The sequence below is a fragment of the Bemisia tabaci genome, chromosome 3 (genome assembly GCF_918797505.1).
Source record: "Bemisia tabaci chromosome 3, PGI_BMITA_v3".
Taxonomy (NCBI): domain Eukaryota; kingdom Metazoa; phylum Arthropoda; class Insecta; order Hemiptera; family Aleyrodidae; genus Bemisia; species Bemisia tabaci.
In genome coordinates this window covers 15,660,963-15,687,198 of record NC_092795.1, presented here as the reverse complement: position 1 = coordinate 15,687,198, position 26,236 = coordinate 15,660,963, and the positions used below count along the sequence as shown (strand labels likewise).

The 26,236-nt window shown below is 42.8% G+C and overlaps 1 protein-coding gene across 1 annotated transcript in view; it reads left to right on the top strand.

Moving 5' to 3' along the window:
• The window catches only part of LOC109041943 (uncharacterized), a 261,452-nt gene that overhangs the window by 180,012 nt on the left and 55,204 nt on the right, over positions 1 to 26,236 (top strand). Inside the window, exons 5-6 of the mRNA XM_019058459.2 lie at positions 12,558 to 12,773; positions 16,247 to 16,516. Of these exons, the coding sequence (XP_018914004.2) occupies positions 12,558 to 12,773; positions 16,247 to 16,516 (486 nt within the window). The remainder of the gene's footprint in view (positions 1 to 12,557; positions 12,774 to 16,246; positions 16,517 to 26,236) is intronic.

Here is a 26,236-nt window from a genome sequence, read left to right as displayed (position 1 = left end):
AACCCCACCCCGCCTTGTTTCCCGCTTCCCACAACCCCCCCGCCGAGCCGCCGTCTCTAACTAAGTTCAGCCGTTCAATGAGGTCTGCACAATGACCGGAGAATTCTCGGCCCCGGTGACTCAAAGTAAGGAGCCCTCGTAAAGCCCCGAGAATCCAATGCATTTTCGCTCATACCTGAATGCCCTCAAGACGTCCCGGTCCCCTAATTGTGACGTCATCGCTCCGGCCCCCATTGTATCGGAGCAATATCGATGGGGTAATTATTCCCTTCCGTTCTCTTACCCTACCCCCACCCCCTCGGGATCGGTGTTTGTGATCCTTCTTTCAACGTGCGCTGCGAGGAAATAATTCGAAGCTAATAATTATGATCTTTCTGATGATCTCTTGCTTCAGGGGGTTTCGACCCTTGGTTCAAGACCGAGAGCGGTTGACAGGATTAATTTAATGCAATTTTTCCGCTGTTGGCTCTCAAAGATGTTGAGGAGTCGTTTTTCTTTTTAATATCTGTTATTGATTGCATGTAAGTCATAATTGTGTGTGTCCTTAGTGTCTACAGGCCTGAGAAACAGCAATAAATCGAGTTTCTAGAAAGGTGAAGGAACATTTTCAGGGAATGAAACGAGATATACTGTAATTATTCTTCTTGCTCAAACTATAACCATTAAACAACTCTCTTATTTTTGCTGTAAATGTACTAAGCATAAGTAAAACTCAGAGAAATTGAGGTGATTATGGATATCGCTCAATTAATTGTCAGGTCCATATGAGTGCAGTGGTGATCCTTTATCAAAAATGTTGGTCTTTTTGTCCGGAGACCACTTTGAAAAAGTAAAGGATATTTCTAGATTTTCTGAAGTCTGTATAGAAGTATTAATTGTACCGTAAAGGCTCTTCTCCGCGTTCAAACTGGAGTCTTCATAGTGGCCCATCGATTACTCCAACTTGCATTGCTGGCCTATAAGAGGGCTGAAAAAAGTATCGATGAGCCCCTTTAAAGCCCCCAATTTGAACGTGGAGGAGAGCCTTAAAACTGCCAAGGATATGGGAATCAAGTTAGCAAAAAACAACCAACTATTCGGCTTATTTCAGAATAACCTCGTCTTCATTCTTTCTTTCTTTTAAAAATTGATGCTTTTACCAACGCGTCTGAGTTGTGCTCGCTTCTAACATGCTAAACTCAGTCCATCTCAAACCGTAGGAGCTCTTTTGTCTACTCTGTCGAATGACGACAAATCTGTCTTAAGCTTCAAAATCCTCTCCGCCGTTTGCATCAAGACCCATAAAACCCATCTTTGATTCTCAAAATGAGCTTTTTAGGTGTGTCGCTTCTCGGTCTCTATATTTATTGACTCGATCGAGAGTGGCCGTTACCACTCATGAAGCTTATGATTCGACCGGATACTCGCTGCTGTCAATTTTCGTCTGAAAATTCGTGCTTATGCTCTCGCACAAGTATTTAAATCGAACGTCGACCTAAAGAAACCAAGTAACATTTTCAAATAGTTGTGAAGTGTACACTTCAAGTGTATGTTCGTGAGGTATGCTAAACTTTACCAATCGAGTCTTTAATGTATTTGCATGAAGGAAATTATGACGTTTGAGATTTAGTCATTTTTGAAATGAATTGATAACCGATTATATAGATTCCTATAAATCGATAGTCAAAGAGTTATGACAAATTAAAGTATCGAAAAAATCGCGTCGAATGTTCAGACTTTAAAAAAGAAAGAGATTTGAGGTTCCTTGTCTATACTGATTTAAGTCGTGATTTCGAGCAGAATTTTGGATTCGACGTAAGTGCAATGATTCTGAATATATTCACTTTTGAGAGTAAAATTCCATGATGGCTGTATACTATTTACCAATATTTTTAACTTTTTCCTTCCATTCTTTGTCGGATTTTCATGGCAAATCATTTTGACCCTAAATTATCATTCTGGCTCTAATCATGGATCGGCCCCTTTTCCCAAATCGGAATCCAATTGATCCAATTGATACCATTCAGACTCGAGAAACAAGGCTCAAAATTAAAATAACGAAAACTGAAAAATTTCGGCCAATGAGTCACTCCATTAATCCAAATTGAACAGATCTACAAATAATACACATTTTCATCCCCAGGGATCATAGGAGAGAATTTCCAATCAATACGTTTCAGGTTTTATCCGTTTTATTTTTAAGCTTGTTTCCTGAGTTTCAATTATATCTATCGTATTCCTATTGGATACGTCATGGACTGCTCGCAGAGCCTTTGCCGTTCATTTTCCCAGATCGTACCGTTGGATTTAAATAATAATGGCGACGAAGAACACAACTGAAGCAAGAAATCACTCGCGCGGAAAGGCATCATTTATGCGGACATTGCGGCAACAGCGATAATAATGAATGGATACAGCGCTACATTCGGGAACATATGTCCGCGCTTGGGTATGAATGCCGCGGGTATCGAAATGATATAAAGGGACGGCTATAATGCAATATTCATCATTTTAAACTTGAGCCCTCTCGCATGTCTGGCTAATGCTCCCGAAGCGAGTGTCGCCAAGATTTATCTTTCTTCCGCGGAGTTGGTCGCCCCGCGCCGGGTCTTGGCGAAAGCTCCCGCGGCAAAAAAATGGGGCCATAAAAGTGCAAATGTATCCCCGATCCCCGATATCTCCCCCCTCCCCCCGCGGATGAATCGATGACGTCACCTCTGATCCGCGTCCGGGGCGTATCGGTAACCGTGAAACTCACCACGATTGGTATCATGAGATTCGGTCCCCCCGATCTCTCATCTCCGGCTCATATTTTTTTCTAGCGATGTAGGCACCCTAACCAATTGTTTTTAACGACAGATTTTTTAGTAGCAAAAACGAAGAATCAAAGAGTCTCTGTTATATTGGATCCTCTGAGTGCGACCCCGCCGACGACGCCGTTTCCTGTGCCGCGAGGTAAACGGTTTAGTGCTTGGAGAATCAAAACTCCTTCAATTCCGTGCGTATGCAACACGGACATCCATGGAGCTCGAATAGTTGCATCCAGGCGTTATAATGTAATGGAGATTTTGCATAAGAGAGGAATTTGAGATTTGACTATTGATTCTTATGTTCAAGTTTGCGAGAAACATGATGGTGCCTCTGGCCTCTGGTTCTGAAATCAATTCTCAAGCTCAAAAAAAGCTCTCAAGTTGAGCCAAAATGGAGAGGATATCCCACGCTATCCTGAGAGTCCACCTCTACATCAAAACGAACTCTCCATGCAAAGATAGGAGCAAATACATTAGCAGTGATGCCGTGTTTTCAGTTTTAGAGTCCCCAAATAAGATGGCAGCCCTGTCAATGTAATTGCTCCCTATCTTTGCATGGAGAGTTTGTCTTGATGTAGAGGTGGACTCTCAGGATAGCGTGGGATATCCCCTCCATTTTTGCCTCAACTTGAGAGCTTTTTTTGAGCTTGGGGAGTTGATTTCAGAGAAAACAGTGGCACTTTCGTGTTTCTCGCAAAATTTTACATTAGAATCAATCATTTTACATGTCAAATCGCAAATTCCTCACGTATGCAACATCTCCATTCGAGTAGTGTTCGTAGCGCGTGACACCAACTAAGGGCGTTTTGTCTGTTTATCTGGCACCTTAACTTAATTCCAGCGCTTGCCTATGGAGATGAGCGTCCTATTGAAGTAATTTTAAGTCAAATTAATTGACTTATATTCAAATTTGCCGTAAAAGTCAATTCTAAATTGACTCGCATTCGCCCTCACAATATTTTCTCTCGAAATGAGAGTAAAATTAATTACGATGAAGTATCGTTTTCGAAGAAATCAAGATAGGAAGATGAAGAAATCTTCCCAGCCTCATCCACGAAATCACCGCAACGAGGGGAAACAAGGAAAGTCGGGGAGTCACGTTTTTTTGCACCTCCCTCTCATTATATTCGCAACTCGCCGCGGCAAGTTCAGCAGTGTCGGACGTGGAGTTGGCAGGCTGCCTGATGCCGTCGCCTTTCCACCCCCGCGGATGCATTCATATCAATTATTACTTTTTAACCGCGTCATTATTTTCAGGGAAATGGTTTCCGGCCCCCACGAGCCCCGACCCCGCGGAAGGCCCCCCCGCCCCCCCCCCCCCCCCCCGGACCCCAGGCCGGATGCGGAAGGAGAAAAGAGATCCCTGAATAGGCAGACGACAAAAGGGAAGCCGAGACGTTCTCAGTTCACCCCCCGCGATTGTTATGAGCAGGGAAAATCGGGAAAAGTTGGGGAATGTAACGGTGACAATCGGGAAGTCTGCTGAAAAATTTCTTCACGATTCCAAAGTTCCTGTGCTAGGAAGATAAAATCGTGGTCTAATGGAAAGATACAAATCAAACGAAAGTAAGAATTCTATCACGAATCACGAATTTTCAGGAAAATTTGAGAATATTTCTCCTCCTATTTCCTAGAGTATTTTGTTTATGATTTGGTATAAAAACTCTGAAAATTTCAAGGAAAAATATTCATAGCTTTCTTTACAAATATTATTTTCAAACAAGAAATTTGTCAACATTCGAATGCTTTTACCGGCGTTTTCACTTACACTGGGGAAAAAGTCGCTTGGATCTAGAGTCCGGACTCTTAAAAAACATGGACAAGAAAAATACTCTAGATTCAATCGGACTTTTCGCTTGAATCAAAAGGAAATCCGCCCAAATCAAGAGGTTCGGCTCTTCAATTTAAGGAAAAATCGGGTTGGATTAAGAGTAGTTTTTCTTGTCAATGTTGTTGAGAGTCTGGACTCTAGATCCAAGCGACTTTTTTTTCCAGTGATAGCGCAGCAGTATGAGGCAGGTAAATTTTGGAAAGTCTCTGTGGGAAATGCGGTGGAAGTAATCGGGGGATGGGGGGGGGGGGAGGAAGCTATGGGAAAACATGCAAATCTCTCTGAAATTAGGATGGTTGGCTAAATGAGAGTTTTTTGTATTACGAAAGTGACACTATTTAGATATTTCACTTGTTTACATACGCTTTTTGACACTTACGGAATCCCAAAATATATATTTGCAGTCCCGCGGAAGGACAGATGGTCAAAATACGGAAGTGTATCATTAAGCGTATAGGAACTCGCTGATTAAATGGATTTTACGAGGCTTTCAAGCGAAGTGAACGGAGACATAAAACAACGTTAAAATACGGAACGTGCCGCGATGTTAATTTCTAAAGTGAGAAAATGAGGAGCGTGAACTTGAGGCAAATGAAATGCTCAGTGTTCCAATATTCATAATTACAGCAGCCCGGAGCCTACCGAATCGCATTTATCGACAGGAACTGCAGCAGGGGGTGCGGTTGCATTCATCGTCAGTTTGCGTTAAACGACCTAATTCCGGGCGCAAATGGAAAGAAAATCAATTACCAGCCCCACCTCAAGCCAGTGTTGATGCTGTTGATTTAGTTGCCGGTGAGGCGCCGTAATTTGTCTAATCACGTTTTCCATATTCAATTGAGAGGAAGAGGAGGACGCGGGAGGGACGAAAAAGAGAGAGGGACCGGGCGGAGGGACGGAAGAGCAAGGGATTCCGTTCGGAAACATGGAAATGGAATCAGGGATAGCGTTCGGAAGGATTTTAATCCCGCCCGGTTGCCTGCTCGCTCTGTCGATGTCGCCGCGAGCCCCCGAACTTCGACACCTGGAGCCTATCCGCAGTGTTAGAATTCATTAATTCTTAGAAAAAGGGACGTAACTCAATTCCAAGGTTGTCAATTGACTCAGACGATGAGTCAATGTCAAATTGACCCAGACTATGAGTCAATAGACTCAGATGATGAGTCAATGTCAACTGACTCAGACTATTAATGTCAAATTGACTCAGACGATAAGACGATGTTAAATTGACTCAGTCAGACGATGAGTCAATGTCATATCGACTTAGACGATGAGTCAATTCTATTTAAGAGGTATAGCCAACTGAGAACACTTTTTACCAGCGAACTGATCATTAAAATTGATAGACAAAGCGATAGACAAAGAAGACACAGGGAATACGGAGTGGCCGTACCGGTTGGAACGGGTAGTTGTCATAGACTAAGGGCAAAAATGATGGACTAACTGTAGGGTCTCTTGTTTGTTGCCGTTAGTTAGTCCTTACCTTCTTTGTCTATTGCAACAACCTACTCCCATCAATAGGATTGCTTCATTTTCAGTTTGTCCTCTGTGTCTATTGCTCTGCCTATCAATGTCAATAACTAACCCTCAGGTGACCTGTATGGAAATCATGTTCAGCACATCAGATACAGAGCGTGCAGCGACCGAGGAAGTCATGTTAATGAAATTGGTCAGGTAAAAGTCAGGAAGGAAAAATGCGTAACCATGGGCGGAGCTAGTATGGGGCCTGGGGGTCTCTCCTGCCCCCCCCCCCCCCCAGGAATCCTCTTTGCCCCTTCCGAGAATTTTGACGGATTATGCTAAAGAAGTGCGCGACATAATTTTCATCTTTGCAATTCGAATCAGATCTGTTCGTCGGTCCTTCTTGAAATTTTCACGGTGAATCCGGTGTACGCGCTGTACACATTGGATGCTTCTAAAAATAATCCATATAAATGGGTCAATAACGCGAGGCGGATAATCGTGTTTTGATAGTCGCGGATCATAGAGCAACAAAAAATGATAAGCTTAGTCTAAACTCTCCGCTTCTTGTTCAATAACAACGCATAAAATCCCTCTGATAATACAGTGACTGACGTCATCCGCCTCGGTAATTCAACAGATTTTCTATCTCTCCTTTTTAATTTCATCATTGATGCACAGGCACACATTTGCTCTGGTTGATGTATTATTGATGATTGATGAAATTCTCGTAGGAAGAAACGACGGTTCTTACTGCACACTATCGCTATGGTTGACTCGTCGACAATCATGTTTTTAAAGATTGAACATTGTACGCAGAAACCTGGCGTTCGGACTGTGCTAATCTTATACTTTTTTTAATCATACCAAAAATCGCGAGTTGTAGATTTCTTACGGAAAGTACACACAAAATAAGGAAATTGTTTCCCACCGTTTTGTAATCTGCAGCTATTCTAAAGCGATTGTGGGACATCTGCAAGTGACCTGTTTGCAAAGAGTCAACGAAGAATCGATCCGTTTTTCAAGTTATACTGTTGAATTTGACTCGAAGTTTGATTAAATTCTCTGTTTGAGATTCTCCGAGGAGGATACCGCCCCGAACCCTCCACAGCTGCCCTTCCCTCCTCAACTTGCTACGATTGAACAACTTCTTCGATCCTCCATGAAAGACTGAAAGTTTAGCCGGTTTCTTTTTTTTCATAGGCAAAATAAATTAATTAAAGAGGGAAATTATTCTAAAAGCTTCGTTTCATCGCTTGCTCGCAGGTGTTTAATAAGCCGAAGGAGAATTCGTTCAATCTTGGTAACATCGCAATCCCTTTAGTTTCTCTGTGCGTACTCAATCTGATAATTTCGGGTTTTTTTAGTGACACGCTCCAAAACCCGATTTTGTTATCGGTGGCGTGGCGTGCTTTGCAATACATCGATTGATCTGCCATTTAAACCCATGGGAAAGGATCGAGAAATAGACGTTCGCGACGAACACTTTAATAATCGATTCTTTACCGTAGCTTCAAATAGGGAAATATCGATAATCGATCATTCATGCCCCGCCACTGTTTGGTATCTATCAGTCGCCCCTGATCGGGCTTACCCTTTCAAGTCAAGGGGCTACGTTTCACCTCGCTTAAAATTGGAATTCCAAATCGCACCAGACATCAGTTTTCTCTCGGCGAATTCAATTAAATGCGCCGGATTTCCGGTTTCCGTTGAAAAATCCCATTTAACTTTTCCGTCCACTTTTATTGCGTGGCTGAAAGAAATACGTATAGCAAGATCGATTCTCGGAAAGAATGGATAATTCTAATTCTACTGTTTCGGAACACGAATCGCGGATATTGCAAGCAGGTACCCCTCGTGTTGCCAATGTTTGCGGATAATAATCTGCAGAGCATTTAAAGCTGCAATGTAATTGTAATTGTAAGTAGTAACTGTAAATTTTTATTAAACTGACGATTAGATGCATCGCGACGGATTCCACCCAGCTTTAATTCTTGAAATTTTGAATTTATCTACGGCCGAAAAATGGCATCCATGGTTTGCAGCAGGTCTCGATGGCAAAGGAAGGTTAAAATTATTTGGTTTATCGTTCATGTCTCTATATATCCATCGAACAAGAACATCCCTCCGTAGAGTAATACTAATATCTCAGTATTGCATTTTCAATAGGTGGATAGGTCCCAGGCTCGAATCCCGGTGGTCGCAACAAATACATTTTCACGGAATTTATAAGTGGGTCTAAAACAATAACAGGCTTCTCTTGGCCTTGATTAAAAAAGAAAAAAAAGAAAAAAAAAAAAGAAAAAAAAACTGAAAAATTTAAGGGCCAAGAACATGAGTTTATCCAAAAGAAAATTTCACAAGGAAACCGACGGACCCACTCTCAAAGCCTCAAAGTTTTGTATGAACGGAGTTATAAACTTTGAAAGTTTCCAAATTATGGCCAAACTCTCCTATCGACTCGATCTACTGTGCGCCTGTTAGATCCCGAAGGAATATAAGCCGAATAAACCCCAGCAAAGGAAGAAAACCCCACTTTCCATGGAAGGTCAAAAGTTTTTTTTTTTTGTATTTTTTTTCCTTTTTTCCTTTTTTTTCTAGCCTGATCGGAATGTAACTGTTCCACAATCACACTGCGAGACGAACGAAGCGGCAACAAGGCTATCGTATATTCAAATCGCGAAAGCATCCTTTTAAATAGATTTCGCCGGAGTCATCTGCTCCGTAATCCCACCGTTGTCTACGATGACTGAAACTTATTACTCACGCGTAAGCACCCGTCGTCCCCGTACGCGGCGCACACGGCACACGGCTCCGCGTAATAAAATCAACCGAAATCGAATTGCCTTTGATGGAGGACCCGAATTAAAATTCGTTTATGATAACGAAGTCAGTGACCCTTAGTCTCGCTGCGCCCTGAACGGGCAATAGACGATTAGCACGCCCCGAAATGATTACCCTATCCTCTTCCTCATTCCGGCCCTTTGTACACAAGCTGCGCCTTTCGCAACGCTCTTTTTCACGCTCTAAAAATTCCTCTCCTTAAATTCGGAAGGAAGCGCCGGAGTTGCCGTGTTGCCAAATAGAGAAGTTGCGATTTTCCAAGTTGGCAATACTGTTTTTCCTCCATTTAAATCCACCAAAAATATCGATTTTGGAATCGATAACCAAGAATCCATTGTTTTACACTCAGTACTTACATACACTGGAAAAAAAACACATTGGATCTAAAGTCCAGACTCTGGAAAACATCAACGAGAAAAAGGACTCTTGATTTTATCAGATTTAATCTTAAATCAAAAGGAAATCCGCTCAAATTAAGAGGCTTGGTTCTTGATTTAAGCAGTATTTCTTTTTGTCAATGTTTTCCAGAGTCTGGACTCAATATCCAATGTGTTCGTTTTCCAGTGTAAGGGGAGTGCGGACCTGTCGAAAAATGGAGCTCTTTGAACCTTAAAGGGTAGCCAACCTTATAACACAAAATATGCCACTGCCAATCTTCAGATTTAAATATCACACCAAGATGGCCGAAACTGATCGAAAAAAGAGCGTTCTCTCGCGAAACTATGAGTCAATTTATGGGAAAACTGAGTCAAATATGGGCTTTACATACGACGAATCGTATCGACTGTAATAATGAATCACTCTGTATAATTTGAGTACATAGATTGGCTGCCCTTCTGGGCATTAAAAGCTCCATAACCTGTCTTCAAAATTACAGGCATGTCCTTACTCTCCCCATATAGGCACTCTAGGTAGTGCGAGCCAACGGGCGAAGTCGGACATGGAATTTGCGACTAAAACTGACAAATTTTGATGTTTGATTCGTTTAATGGATCAGTTGACAAGGTGGAAAAGGGGATATTGAATGATAAAATAGTTAATATAAAAATGTTTTCTAGGAAAATTTCAACGATCCCGTAATCTTAGGATTGCAGGCTTAGGGTGTACATTGGTCGGATACTGTGCTCACCGCGGGCGATACGTCCGACACCGAGAAATTACTAATATTCAACGATTAAAGCGGGCACCCGCACTGTGCTGTTACACGCAATGCGAGAAGTATTCCGCCAGTCTTGTATGCGCTTATGAGTCTCACGCCGATTGACTAACTGCACTGTACTTTGGCGCAATGCGTGCAGTATTCCGTCGGTCTTGTAGGCGCTCATGAGTCTCACGCCGACTGACTGACTGCACTGTAATTTGGCGCAATGCGTGCAGTATTCCGTCAGTCTTGTAGGCGTTTATGAGTCTCACGCCGATTGACTGACTACTCTGTGTTTGGCGCAATGCGTGCAGTATTCCGTCAGTCTTGTAGGCGCCAATTTGGCACGATTATTCGAACTTGCGTTAGAAAAACTCAAAATTGTTAAACTTTAAAGTAAAAATGCGGACTCGCCAATGGATGACATGAAAATTGTCTAAATCGCTTGAAGTTTATACTTTAAAGTACTAGTAGTGGTTTACACTGACAATTAAAATTCCGAATTTTCCTCCAATTTCGACAAAAATTTTGTTTCTAAAAATTTGCCTCCGAGCATATGCATGAAACGGTGAAACGCTACTGAATGCGGAAACGGAATATCATCATTTTATCACTTTATTGACAGCGGAGGAACTAAATAAATATTTTCCAGTAAAATCACTTCAGTAATTTCAGGTTTAGCCCTGAATCAGGTAAATGATGGCGGTTGCAAAAGGAGACAACGGATCGATTTACTGTATATTCCGTGCGTTTTGCGTTTTGTTTCCCTCCTTTTCAGAGAGTTTCAGTTCCGCCGAAGCGCTTGTCTCATGAATAGAAAAAGGGATTAATTTGTGCGTGCGGTACACGAAGTTATCGTATCAATAATTTCGCACACCGAGCAGTCTGCGTTTGGACAGTCGAAAACGAGACAAAACAAACACGAAAGAGTGCATGGAAGCTGCAAGCGCGTTGTTTGATGTCGCAAACTGATTAGCGGGCCAATTGTGATTCAGAAATATTTAATCGAATCCTCGCAGTTTTATACTTTTATGATGCATGATGCATAACGTCCCCGTACCTTGCACTATCTCTGGAAGGGCTTATTTTTCAATTTCGTTAATCTCTCTCACTTCCGCGCGCGCTATTTCCACAGCGATTTATTTTATAGCTTGTCCTCTTGTCAGCTTTCCCGAACTCAATCAATGTGTTCCGAAGTTGTCGGATATCGACCCAGAAATCGATTGTGTTGTCAACCATAAACGGGAACGGTCGGATATCCGTATGTGAATCGACAACCTTGGCATGCTTTGATTGTGACGGTGGAAGATTTACAAGAGCACATGCAGTAAAGTAAACCACCAATTTAAAATCGCAGTTAATCTTACGGCGGATCGGTCGCAAATGATTCAGAATCGTGGGTTGATTGCTGATACTGATGCAGAGATTAGCTGAAAATATGGTTGGATCTGTCCTGGTGCCTCTCCGCTGCAAATTAAAAGGAATACCGCTCTTTGGTAAATGCGATGGATGACACCATTCATTGCGTCAATGCTGCGTTCTTCGGCAAATGTCACATCATCGAATTCACCCTAAGGTTAAAATTTGAGATATATCGATCGTACCCAGAATGCATTGCGCAAAAGCTGAAGATCCACCTTAATGCACACAATTGGTTTAAAAACTGACTAGATAGTCTAACCGTGCGGTTTGCGTAAATTTCACGGTAACCCATGCAAATAAAAGCTCATTATCTTTAATTTTAAATCAAGTACATGCAACGTCCGCCATTTTTTTATTCTAAAAGAGCTACGAAACCTAAAATGTCTGATTCAAATGGAGGTGGATCATTTAGTGACACAAGGCGCTACAGAAAATTCGAGTGATCAGGCTCTCTCCGCTATTGCCCGAATCACACACTGAATTTGGCAGCTGAATGTGGGAGTCAACAGTCATTGCTCAACGGCTAAAATTTCGCAAATTCGAGTTATTTTCATCCAGATTTGTTTCAAATCTTGTCGAATAGTTCAGACAAATCCGACATTATCCGATGGTCGCTAAGCCTCGTTCTTTGGAAAAAAAACACATTGGATCTAAAGTCTAGACTCTTAAAAATATCGACAAGAAAAAGTACTCTTGATTCAATCAGAACCTAGGTTAAATCAAGAGCCAAGCCTCTTAATTTAAGCGGATTTCGTTTTGATTCAAGCTAAAATCCGATTGAATCAAGAGTATCTTTTCTTGACAATGTATTCAAGAGTCTGGACTCTAGATCCAATGTGTTTTTTTTTTTCTTTTTCCGATTGAATCAAGAGTATCTTTTCTTGTCAATGTATTCAAGAGTCTGGACTCTAGATCCAATGTGTTTTTTTTTTCTTCTTTTTTTCTCCAGTGTTGCTAAATTTTGCGCGATTCCGGTTAGGATCAGATTTTGGATTTTTGACGATGTTGTGAATTTTTGGGAAACTTGTAGCTGTGGCTAGTGCTAATGAGTTGTTTTTGTATGTTACAGGCTCTGGTGTTTCGGGATAACATCCTGATATCGGGGCCGCTGGATGCCCTGATCCAGCACCTGGTGCCGACGACGGAGTACTATCCGGAACGATCCTACGTCTTTGCATTCCTCCTCAGCTCGAGGCTCTTCATCAGGCCGCATGAACTCCTCGGCCAAGTCATCGCCCTCTGCGACGCTCAGCAGAAGCTCGGCGACAAACAGGTCTCCTCAAAGGTAAATATATTTCTCATATCAACGTCATTAGAGAAAACCCGTATGAGGAAGGCGGACTAAAGCTTTGTATCTGATGACATCATCCGGTGCACTTTGGAATTATCTGAGGTTAATACCTAGTGTATGACAAGCTCCGAGCTACCGAGATGAAGAGGGAATTGAACGTGAGGGGGGGAGGGGGGCTGAACCATGAAACCACCGAGAACTAGAGGAAACCCCCTGGATAAACACACAGAATTTTGGCAATTATTGTCACACTGAAAAAAAAAACAAAACACATTGGATCTAGAGTCCAGACTCTTGAAAACATTGACGAGAAAAAATACTCTCGATTCGATCGGATTTTTGCTTGAATCAAAACGAAATCCGCTTAAATTAAGAGGCTTGGTTCTTGATTTAAGCTAGATTCTGATTGAATCAAGAGTACTTTTTCTTGTCGATGTTTTTAAGAGTCTAGACTCTAGACCCAATGTGGTTTTTTTTCCAGTGCAGTAATAACGGTAATGAATTTTACTTTTTGACCGTCTGAATGATTCAATTTTCGAATTCCCGCGAAACCAGGAAAAACCAAGGTGAAAAACAGGGAATCGGGAACTTCCAAAATAATGCGAACCTTCAGGTTCATGGCCAGTCACGCTTTTCAGCTTTTCTAGTAGGAAATGAAATGTTCCGTATTTTTTGTGCGGTAAAATGCGGACCGAGAAAATTTCGACTTACGGTCCCAATTTGACAAGAATTTTGCTGCATTCTAAAAATATTCAGTGCATCCATCTCATTTCTCGCAAAATCTCACGTCAGAATAAATGTATAAATCGAAAATCCCTGCTGCATGCAACAGCTCAGTTTACTCCAGGACTCGATCGAATGCGTAGACCCTAAAGCCATGTCATGTCGTTGCAGCGTCCAGAGATCCTGGTCGTGCAACCTCCGAAGAGAGGAAACAGAGCCCATTAAACCAGCAGAAAACTAAAAAAAAAGTAGTCATTTCTCAACCCGATTCCTTATTCCATCGCCGTAAAAATGTACAATGCATGAGTCGGTCTGTTTATTATCCAGCGCTGTCTAAAATGTAAATATGACTCGCTCGAGTCCTCGTCCCGCGTACCAGTAGCATGGCGTGAATTGCGATATATCGATTGTTCTGCCATTTGAACCTATGGTAAAGAATCGATTATTAAGGTGTTCGCCGCGAACACCCTGTTCATCGATCCTTTTCCATAGGTTCAAATGGCACAACAATCGATAAATCGCAAATCCTGCCACGCCACTGCTCGAGTCCTCATCCCGCGTACTCACCTCCAGCTGCGAATCTTATCCACCGTCTTATCCTCTCCGACTATTTTTCACTCCCCCGTTTCGCTTCTCTCAGCTTCGCACGGGAGTCATTTTCGTGAACCTGTTGTTTATGAAAAATCAGATCCCCCCGTACCCCCCGCCCCAACTCCGCGACTGGAAAAGTTTCCGAGGGATAACACTAAAACTTAATTGTTTGAATGTATCCAACGATGAGCGTTGATTCACTTTATAATGCGATTTAGCTCGACTATTTTGATGCCGAGCTCGAAAGTGCCCTCGCCGGTTTTGATCGAAAACCGCGCGTCTGCGATGGAAGTTCCTATCTCGATGCGCGGTTTTTGTTCATTAGGGTGGTTTTCGGTGTCGATGGGAGGGGGGGGGGGGGGGTCGGCGGGGAACCGCGCGGAAAGTCGGGAAAAATAGACGGAAGTTTCGCCCGTTAGGGTGATTTTGGGAAGTGCTCCGTATTTGTGCTCCTGTAATCTAATTTTTGAAACGTCTCAGCGTGCTACTACTAAGAGAGCGGCTGAAATGAAAATGAGAAGATCCTTACGAGAGGGCAGTTGTAATTCTGAGAGAGGATTCTTGACTCCGTTATCGTTTAGTTCTTGGCCTTAAGATAGAAGACTACAACGTTGGCGGGTCATCGTTTTGCCCCGTGCATTTTTGTGCAAGAAGAGTGAAAATTCAAAATATCCCAAGTGTCGCTAGAGATCGCTGAGATTGTGCAAATGTCCTGCTCATTATACGGAAATCAGACGGTCTAAGATTTGCGTTTCTCATCATAAAACTATGCATGGCCAAAAGTACAAGAGAAAAGTCCCCAATGAATAATTCATGGGTCGAAGGCATTTAAAGGGTGTCCCAGATTTAAAGGCCATTCTGCAGAAGCTGCTGCTTCTTCTGTCTTCCTCTTCCCCTTCTTATTTTTCTCTCCTTTTTCCTCGTTCTACCTTTCTCCCTTTTCCTCTGCCTCTTGTGTCTCTTCTTCTGTCTTTTTCTGCCTTCTTCTGTCTCTTCTTCCACCTCTCCTCTTACCTCTTCTTCTGTCCCTTCCTCTGTCTCTATTTCTGTCTCCTCATCTGCTTCTTCTTAATCCTTATTTTTTTTCCTTCTCCTCTTTTTCTTTCACTCCTTGTCTTTCCTCGTCCTCTCTCATTTCAACTTTTCCTTTGCAGATAGGCGCTTTATGGATGAGCCAGAAATAATAGGCTCCTCGTTACAACATGTAGTCCAATTGAAGCGCTGGGTGTAGTAAGGGTGTTTCGTGGTTGCGGTATCTCAGGATCTCCGTTAATGTTTCATCCACTATTATTAAAACATATGCATGGAACTCGTTAAAACTTTTACTGAATTTTCTTTATGATTTTGCAATGCTGAAAACGAAAAATTTCAGAAAATCCACCCAATAGTTTCCTCTCTACAATATAAATTAGCAGTGGATATTGTGAAACACCGCAACCAAGAAATGCTTTTTCTGTACCCATCGTCTCAATTTTCCTTCAAAGGTTTCTCAACAATATTTGTCATTCCTGGCAAACCCAGCCCGGAGCTCCCATGTGAGAAAGCTTCGACCGTACTGCCGTGCCAAGGGAAAACGCCGTATGAACCTTCAGGCGTTGCCAAAGTTCCTTTGTTATAACGCAAATTTCCTGGTAAACTTATGAACATTTTCCTCCCAATTTTTCAGGTAATTTTGTTCGCAATTGCACCTAAAGATTCTGAAAATTAAAGGAAACATATTCTCAACTTTCCTCAAAAATAAACATTTTATGGAAGGCAATTGAATCAGTGAGAACGATAACACACCAACTCGGTAGCTCGAAAATACTCAATTTCCATTAAAGACAGTTAATTTACATAATGGTCATCAAGGTTAGCGCGTTTGTTCCAACTTGGACCTTTAAAGCGTCCTTTAATACTTGTCTTTCGGCACCAAAAATCTTTTTCTTCAACTAACTTCTTCACCAACTGTGCAGTTTTGTGTGTGTCTTTATTATTTTCATTTTTCCGAGTTGGTATGTGTTTTCGTTCTCACTGATTCGCTTTGGCAACTCTCGAATGTTCGTAGGGCGTTTTTCTTTAGCACGGCAGCGTAGATCCCTAACTGTTTAAAAAAATAAAATTTCTATCCCTGACGTGCGAGGAACTTACGGTAGGTCGGGTCCGTGTTGCAGGAAAGACTGGCCAAGTTCATCCCGCGGCTGGTGCAGCTCCTGGCGCAGTGGAGCGAGACGTTCCCGTACGACTTCCGGGACGAGCGCGTGATGGCCCACGTGCGCGCCATCACGCACCGCTGCGTGAGCGTCGAGGCCGGCGTCCGGCACCAGGTCTCCAGCCTCCTCACCAACCTCCTCCACCGACTCACCGCCCTCGAGAAGTACGAGGAGTTCCTCCAGAAGATCAACGACGAGTCCAGCACCAACTCCATCGAGAGCCTCAGCTCGGTAAGTAAGGGTACCTACCCACCGTTCTCCAGTCATTACAGTGGCGTGGCGTGACTTGCGATTTATCGATTGTTCTGCTATTTAAACTTAAGGTAAAGAATCGATTATAAAGGTGTTCGCTGCGAACACCCTGTTTATCGATCCTTTTCCACAGGTTTAAATGGCATGACAATCGATGTATCGTAAAGCACGCCACGCCACTGCAGTCAAATACAAAAAACGCATGAAAAGCATGGCAAAAGAATTGATGACAAGACAAAGTCTAAAGTAGAAGAAAACGTCGAATATCTCCTTTTTAAAACCTTCCGTTGAAAACGATGCCCACAACGGTAAGTTCGGAAACCAACTCCTCAACGAGATACACTGGAAAAAAAACACATTGGATCTAGAGTCCAGACTCTTAAAAACATCGACAAGAAAAAACACTCTTGATTCAATCAGATTTAAGCTTAAATCAAGAACCAAGCCTCTTAATTTGAACGGATTTCCTTTTGATTTAAGCTTAATTCTGATTGAATCAAGAGTCCTTTTTCTTGTCAATGTTTCCAAGAGTCTGGACTCTAGATCCAATGTGTTTTTTTCCCAGTGAAAACCATGAATTTTCAGGAAATCTTACGGTACCTAATCAGACATTTTCCAAAAGGCAGGAAATTTTGAGAATCGTGATCGAGAATTTGTTCCACGCTGAAAGTCAAAGAATTATGAAGTGTCACCGGAGTGTAACAACTCGACATCACGCGCACTGTCTCTATCAGAAAACGTCAGGAAAATTGGAGAGGAAACAACTTGTAACGCATCGATTTAATTCATCCCCCGTCCACGCCGGCCCGTTTTCGCAACTTGGCTCGTATATCTTGGGCGCAGTCAATTTCTTGGAGCGTGGCGTAATGTTGAAAAATGAAGGGGGAAATTAGTCAGGCTTTATGCAGCTTTCCGCGGTCAATTCATGAAGTTTTGAATCCCGCGGGAATATGTATGAGGAAACCATCAATCGGCCCGGGCCGCCCTCTGCTCTGCCTCCGTGTCCGTCTCGACCGCGTCAATTTATTCCATCATCAATCAGCCGCCCTGTTGCCGCATCTACCGATAAATATTATTTTTGATATATATTACTAAGGGGTTCTTGCCCGGCTTGGCAACGCCGCTCTTGCCGGTATTAGCCCTCTGCACTCAAGAGCGTTCGCTCGCTCTTTCCGTTGCGGAAACAGGCAGTTAGGTTTTTGCTTAGCTGCGGCGGTCGGCGACTCCTCATTAAACATTTCCGAGTTAGCAAAATCATGCGAGGTATCAAAGGCAAAGGTAAAATCTCGACCCTCCCAACGCTACCGAAGAGAGTGACTTGTGAAACAGACGAGTGTTGGGAAAAGTGGTCTTTTAAAGTACGGTGCGAAAAATGATATAAGGTGAATCCGCCATCTTTCATGAAGTCATCGCTGGAAAAAGAAACACATTGGATCTAGATTCCAGACTCTTAAAAACATCCACAAGAAAAAATGCTCTTGATTCAATCAGATTTAAGCTTAAATCAAGAACCAAGCCTCTTAATTTGAGCGGATTTCCTTTCGATTTAAGCTTAAATCTGATTGAATCAAGAGTATTTTTTCTTGTCAATGTTTTCAAGAGTCTGGACTCTAGATCCAATGTGTTTTTTTTTTTCCAGTGTATCATGAAGTCATCAACGAGGGTCTCTCCATGAAGGACGTCATATGTTTTATTGAGATATTACAGCCAAGGCATTGCGTTAGTTAATGTTTTTCATTTAATTACTTACAATGTGGAAGCTTTTCTGGGCATCGTGCCCCATCTCCAACACTTATTGTTAACAAACATGGATTACTATAACTATCGTAGATAAATCAATAACATGTGCGGAGATACAAGCAGTTTCTGTTGCATATTTCTGCATCATGTCATTGATTTATCTAAATATAGCAATCCATGTTTGTTAATAATATGTGCTAAGGTTTGGCCCGATGCCCCGAAAAGCTTCTCCGGGTAAAAATTGGCGATAGGAGCTGCGTTTCAAAATATCATAGGAGCTCTTATAGCCAACCAAAGGAGGCTACAGAAAATTATATAGCTGGCAGTAGAAAGCAGAGAAAATCATACAGCCGGGCCATACGAAGCGATAAAAAATTATGCAGCCGGGCTATAGCTCCTATCGCCGGGCTATAGCTCCTATCGCCGGGCTATATAGATTATCGTCATCGGCTACGGAAAGCTATGAGAAATTGTGTAGAAATTTGTGCGCTTTGTAAATCCTTAAGTTTGTACGGAATCACCTTAATATTAAAACACACATTATATTTTCCTTTAATACATATTTTTTTTTCATTAGTGAAAATGAGAATAATCCATACAGAGTGTGCAAACTGCAAACATTTCAAAATCATGAGTTGAAAAACGCTGACTCCGCGAGATTAATTATAGCCTAACACTAAGCGGAGCGGCGACGCATCGACGCCTACAAACCTAACAGGGATACTTCACGCATTGCGCAATGCGTGAAGTATCCCTGTTAGGTTTGTAGGCGCCAATGCGCGTTTCGCGCTGGCTGCCCGCCCGCCGCGCCGCAGCGTGCCACGGCGCTTGAAGCAACTATTTCACACACAGTATCATACGAAATTGAAGGCGCTCAGACATATTAAGAATGACAGGCATCCTTCAAAAATACGGAGCTTTCCTCGCAAAATAAATCAAGATACTACGGCCCAAAAAGAGAGCGTTAGTCCAAAAACTCACTAAGTCCTACATCATCCGTAATTAGTAACGTTTAGCATACACTATATCGCCTGGCTGTTGCTTAGTTGACATCGGCTATTAAAGGCTATAAGAAATTGTGTAGCCGGCTATAGAAGCTATTGGAAATCTTACAGCCGGCTGTAGGTCTATGGTATTTTGGAACAGATTCTTCTGCCAATTTTTACCAGGGTCCACATTGTAAGTAATAAAATAAAAAAAACATCAAGTAACGCAATGCTTTGGCTGCACTATCTCAGTAAAATAATAATTGGTATTGCTATGTTTACAACCATGTTCAACTTTCGACGCAATTTTATTATTTAGAGAAATTGTTGGTTGAATCTGTTAGAAAATTTGACTGAATTTTATCGGCAACTGAAGAAAATTCGGTGACATTCTCGGACAGCTGTGTTGAACATTTTCTCTGTTAAAAATAAAATGGCGGCGGAAATTTTGAAACGTCGTATGGCGCTTGTGATACTTTGGACGGAAGGTGACGACTTTATGAACGGCCCCTTATCAGTTCAAATGTCTACAACGGGGTCCGGTCGCTGCTTCAGGACTTCGCGGCGGGTTGCGTTTGAATTTTCAAAGGCGCCACGTTTGGCCAGCACTCCTAAGTTTTCCCGCGACTTCAGGAGCATTTTCCGCACGGCGGCCGGTGAAGTTGGAACTTTGTTTGTTTGTTAAACGCACGCACCTCATATTTACCTTTCGCGCCCTCTTGATTCGTCCGCATCAAGACGCGCATTCAAAATGGAAATTCGCTCAATAATAAACTAAGCGCGCTCGGAAGGAGGGAGGCTCGGAAGAATGGGTTCAACAAAGCGCGTTAATTGTATTCATTTTTATATTTATTTTCCTCGGAGACCCGGCGCGTAATTTGCTTTGTTCGGCAAACAGGTTTCCGAGTCAAGTGTTTAATTGCGTCAGACGAGAGACGAGTCGAACCGCGATGAAAGAGTCGCGAGGAAGACGGAGACGGGGACTCGCGAAACGTCCGCGTCCGAGGAGGACTAATGGCAAAGACGCCGACGCGACGACGACGCCGCGGAGCCGCACGACGAGATCTGTAAACAGCGGTAATAAGGTTAGGGAGCTTGAAAGAAAATTGTATCGCCCGGAATAAAGAGAGATGAATAGTCGGGCCTCCGGTGAAAAAAATGAGACCCGGCGACGGGGACAGTGCTGCCGTTCTGCTTCAGCCGAAAATTCCCGGGTCAGGAACGTTCTCTCTCCGAATTATCAAAAAACTTCCGGGGAAAATTCCGGAATTCTGCAGTGTTACCAAAAAGACCAGTAACGACCGAACTTTCAAGATCGAGGTTTCCTCAAACGCTGACCGGTCTAATTCAATGGATCTGCCCGGGCTCAGCTTCTAACTCTGACAAAGATTCCGGAATCAGGAACTTTCTCTCTCCGAATTTCCGAAAAGTTTCGGGGAAAATTCCGGAGTCTGTCCGAATCTGCAGAGAGCTGCAGTAACGACCAAACTTTCAAAATCGAGTTTCATTCAAAATCTGACTGGTTTGATCTAATTGATCTGTCCGGCTTCGGGCCTCTGGTGAATGAGACGAGGCGACAGAAACAGTGATGCCATTCTTACTCCACCTAAGATTCCGAAGTCAGGAACTTCCTTACTCCGAATTTTCGAAAAAAATTCCGAGAAAAATTCCGGAGTTGGTCCGGAATTTGCAGAGAGCAGTAACGACCAAACTTTCAAAATCGAGTTTTCCTCAAAATTCGACTGGTCCGATATAATTGAACTATCCAGCTTCGGGCCTCCGGTGAAAAAAATGAGACGAGGTGACGGAACAGTGATGCCATTCTGACGCAGCCCGAGATTCCGAGATCGGGGACTGTCTTACTCCGCATTGTCGAAAAAGTTGCAAGGAGAAATACGGAGTCGGCCAGGAATCCCGAAAAGAGTAGTATCGACTGAATTTTCAAAGTCGAGTTTTCTTCAAAATTCGACTGGTCCGATTTAATTGAACTAGGCTCCGGTCGGTGGTGAAAAGAATGAGACGAAAAGACGGACGCGGTGCTGCCATTTTTATTTGATCGAAAATTCCGGGATCAGGGACTTTCTCTCTCCGAATTTCCGGACAAAGATCCGGGGAGAATCCCGGAGTTAGTCCGGAATCTGCGGAGGGCAGTATCGACCGAACTTTCGAAATCGAGTTCCCTTCAAAATTCGACTGGTCTGATTTAATTGAACTGTCCGTCCGGCTTCGGGTCTCTGTGGAAAAATGAGACGAAAAGACGGAAGCAATGCTGCCATTCCGTGAAAAAATCGAAATTCCCAGGATTCGGAATTCTTTGCTTCCAAATGGGCCTGTTGCAAACTTTTGCTAGAGCAAAAATAAGAGTTGTTTCTTATAGATAATGCCTCAAAAATCACGATGAGCGCATCGGCAAAGTCTGAAATGCACTCATAACTTCACAGTCTGCGTAAGAAATTTGCGGTTTTTTGAGCTTCCCGCTTCAAAAACGATACTACGACACAGGTGAACATTTTGTAAGAGGAGTCGCTCCATCGTCGGCAATAATCATCATGGCCGACGCCAATCCGCCGAAACACGTTTGATGGGACGAGATATAACACCTGAACTGGATTAGACCGGATGACAATCGGTGTGTTAACGTTCATATTTTCCACGCCCGAATTGATTGACCTTGAACTCTCCTCGAATCACGCACGGAACTGCGAGCAAGCGTCGGCCATGATGAATATCGCCGACGATGGAGCGACTCCTCTAACAAAATGTTCACCTGTGCCGTAGTATCGTTTTTGAAGCGGGAAGCTTAAAAAAACGCAAATTTCTTACGCAGATTGTGAAGTTATGAGTGCATTTCAGACTTTGCCGATGCGCTCATCGTGATTTTTGAGGCATTATCTGTAAGAAACAACTCTTATTTTTGCTCTAGCAAAAGTTTGCAACAGGCCCATTGTCGAAGAAGCTCTGGGAAAGCGTCGGCCTGAAACTCCGCCTCGTTAGTACCCATCGAGTTTTCTTCGAATGACGACGTTTCTAAATTTAATGAACTGGACGAATCTACCAAAATAGCAAAAGAGCAGTATCTCGTCTTCTTGTATGTAAATTCGCACCGTTTGCTGCCTCCCGTCATCCTCATAATTTCTGTTCTTGTTCGTCAAAAGTATAATCTGGCATGATGATAGCTCACGCTGCTGCCTTGCTTAACATGGAACAATTTAAATAAGTCCCATTTGAATAATTAAATGTGAATTCCGTTAATTTTCAACGGCCCGATCACTTTTCAAGAGTCTCATGTGTATGCATGGAAAGAAAGCTCGGATCACTTGTCAGTTTTTCCACTCAAACACCTCTGTGTTCATTTTTCCGAATTTTGGAGTTATTGATATTTTCGGTAACACAGCAGAATTCATCCAATTCTTCCACGCAGGCATATGCCTATAAAATGCCCCAGAAAACTTCCGAAAAGTAGAAGAGGTCTGATTTCGAAAGGATTCCAGAAAATGGCAACACTGGACGGAAGAGACGGCGAAAGTGTGATGAAACCCTGCGGACAAGGGGAAGTGAAAAGTCGAGGCGCAGCGCGAGAGAACAAAACGTGGAGCTACGACAGAGCGCTCTGGTGGTGGAAATGCGCAACTTCGTCGCAAGATGAGCGTCATCGCGTGTATGTTTCCGTGCTGTGCAGGGGTCTCGTGGAAACGGAGTTACGGACGGCGGGACGAAAAATGGAAGGGTGACAAAAAATTATAGAATGAGAGAGCTGTCGACTAATTTCAGCGCGCTGAGCTTTCAATTCAGCCGCGCTCGGTAGTGTGAGTACGGTTGTAATTGTGTGCGGGTTGAAATGGTCAAAGCCTCGCGTCAACGGGGTCTTTGTGCGGACTGCCAGCGGAGAAATTCGCGTCCCGTCCTTTACTTCCGCCCTTGTTACCGGGTGTTTTGAAAAATTCCCATTATAGCCGCGAGAACTTTCACGGCTCGACAGACAAGAAAGAATCGTTGCCCTTAAAATGCTCATAATTTATGCTAGCCCTTAGGTAGCTACTTTTCGGATAGTGGTTGCAATGTCCCTTAGCGGTAACAATTATTTCGATTTTGGTTACACAGGGTGTCCAGCATCAGGAAAAACCGGAAAATATCAGGAATTTTGGCCGATCAGGAAAAAATCAGGAAAATATCAGGAAAATCGGAAAAATCGGACGTTTTATCAGGAATTGTTCTTACGCGAATCTCCTCAGCGGAGAAAGTCTTACTGCTTTTTGCCTACCGTGCCAGGAGTCGAGAAAAATCAAGAAAATGTCAGGAATTTTCAAAATGAAAAAATCAGGAATTTTTTATAAAATATCAGGAAAAATCAGGAAAATATCAGGATTTTTCAAAATTAAAAAATACTAGACACCCTGTTCATGCTAGCCCCTAGGTAGCTACTTTTCTGGTAGTGGTTGCTATGTCCCTTTGCGGTAACAATTATTTCGATTTCGGTTACAATATAGACTAGAATGACATTGTTATCTGGACTGAAATAATTTGTATTACAGACGTAACATTGTAACAACGACTAGAGTAGTAGGTAGCACCTGGGAATTCACTGCGAGAATTGTGAGGGCAGCGATTTTTTTTCCTATAAATCTAATGTAATAATGTAATTTTTTTGAGTCAACCGAAGGCTTGGTTTATTTTGTGTTTTACCTCCCGTAATAACCCAACTTTTATGTAATTGAGTGTTCTCTCTGTGAAGTCGGGGGACAGTGATCTTAAGGTTAGCCTCGAGGTACGCAAACTTAATTTTACCCTTCTTCGTGATACAGTTGATCCCTCATTTTTTTGTCCTTTTTTCCACCCTCTCTATGACACAGTATTTTCGCCCGCATGCATATCCGGTGTCCAAATTGCGTGATTTTAATAACATGATAAATGGGGAAACGTATCAGAGAAAGTAATTTTCTCGTCGCCCTTACCCATCGTCGAAGAGGATTCCATCATCATTAATTTTCAGCCGCACCTTCCTTTGATTTCGGAGTCTGGAAAATAATTTTATCATGTGTTATCATACGCTGTCTTTTGCGTTCCACAAATGAAGTTTGAACCTCCGTTAACTTTTTTCCCTTGTCCCTTTTTCTATCCAACGAGTAAAGACAGACATAATATTCTTTGGCGGTTCCTTGGCTTTTTTACGAAAATTTGTCATTTTTATAATTGTTATTCTGCCGTGCCAAGTAAAAACGCCGTATGAGCATTAAAATGTTGCCAAATTTTTCTATCAAAAATATTCATTTTTGAAGAAAGTTTTGAATATAGTTTCTTGAAAGTTTGAGACTTTTTGGATCAAATTTTGAACGAAATCCTCAGAAAAATGGGAAAAGAAATATTTAAAACAAAATGTCGATGGTTTGCGATTTGTCAAAGGAAGTTTGGCAACGCCTGAAGGCTCATACGGCGTTCTTCCTTAGCACGCAGTATTGGACCGCACTAAAAACAAACCTTTTACACGATACTTGATACTTAACTCCTTTTTATTTTAGATTAATCTATGTAGCGAATGTAAACAATGATTGAAGTACCGAACAAGTCTCGCTAAACTGCTGGCGGTGCTATAATTTTTAGAATGAGTAGAGTGAGAATGCCGAGGAGCACAAAAGCTAGTTATTTCTGAAAAAACCCTCCTGCGCTCGTGAAATTAAGGTCATGAGTGCGGATGAATGTAAAAATTCTACGATCGATCCTACGCATCAAGTGAGAATTTTTTCATTCGGATACTTCTCTGAGTTTTTAGGATGTTCTGGGAATACTCTGAAAACTGTTCTCGAATACTGCAAGAAAGACTCCATGGTTTCATAGAAGCTCCTCACTTATCCACAGAAAAAGATATCCTGACAAAGACGCACTGGCTTAAAATTTTCAAGGGGGAGGGGGCGCCGAAAAAAGGATTAGGGCTTCTTCTGACGAAGGAAAGGAAAATGTTCAAAAAAGCTCCGCGAGGCTTTGCAAGATTTCTTAAAAAGTGCCGAGTGGGACCCCTAAATTTTACCAAAAGTTTTTTTCATTTCGTTTAACCAAAGTCTAGGGGGCAATCGCTCCCTAGTCCCCCATCCGCTCCGGGCCGGCCCGCCCCTGTCATCCCCCCGTCGTCGCGACAAGAATAGAAGTTTCGCTCTCTTTTTTCTTCGCCCTTTTTCACCGATAAATAGCCCCTCTCCGCGGTTTAATTTTCTCTTTTCACATCGAAAGTTTCAATCGTGGGAGAGTTCTGCGGTTCTAAGTTGGCGTAGCGGCCCGCCCCCCTTTCCGGGGAGCCTTTGCCCCCGCTCAGTTTGACAGCCGCGCAGATCCTTTGAGTGATTTAGGTTTCGCGGAAATCCCCCGCGAACGCGAGATTTTGTCTCACCGTTGTTTCATTTCCGGTAAATTGAATCCTCTTGCTTCGTTGAGGTCGGGACGAGGGAACGAGGTGGGAAAGGGTTCAGGCGACATCCCAACTAACCTTTCCCCTCCCACCCCCCCCCCCCCCCCCCTCCACCACCACCGAGGTACGTTAGAGCATATATTCGGGAACGGTTTATACATTTAATTATTTCTTTCCGTCTCTGTTTAATGTGCCATTTTTCTTAGTAATGCAATTAACATGCTTTAATTAAGGCGCGCCGTGCACAATCTAATCTGCAACTGCAAGGCTGTCAGACAGCCGGGAAAATCGTATTTTTCCGATCCGGTTGCAAGGTGAATTGAGTTGTTAATGTCCTTTTGGTGCTACGTCTTGTTGCAGTGGGGAATTGGTGACGGAATGTTAGCGTGTCAGTCACCACTCTCGTTCCCTGATGCAGTGTTGCCATTTTCCCGGCAGAGCAGACCGTTTCAGACTCGGGCTCACTGGGAAAAAAAAAAAAAACAAGCAGTTCCAACGCCCAAGCGTTGAAGGGCGCTTCTTTGTCAAAGCATGTTACTACCAACTTATGTACCCGAAGACTGACGAAGCTGGAAT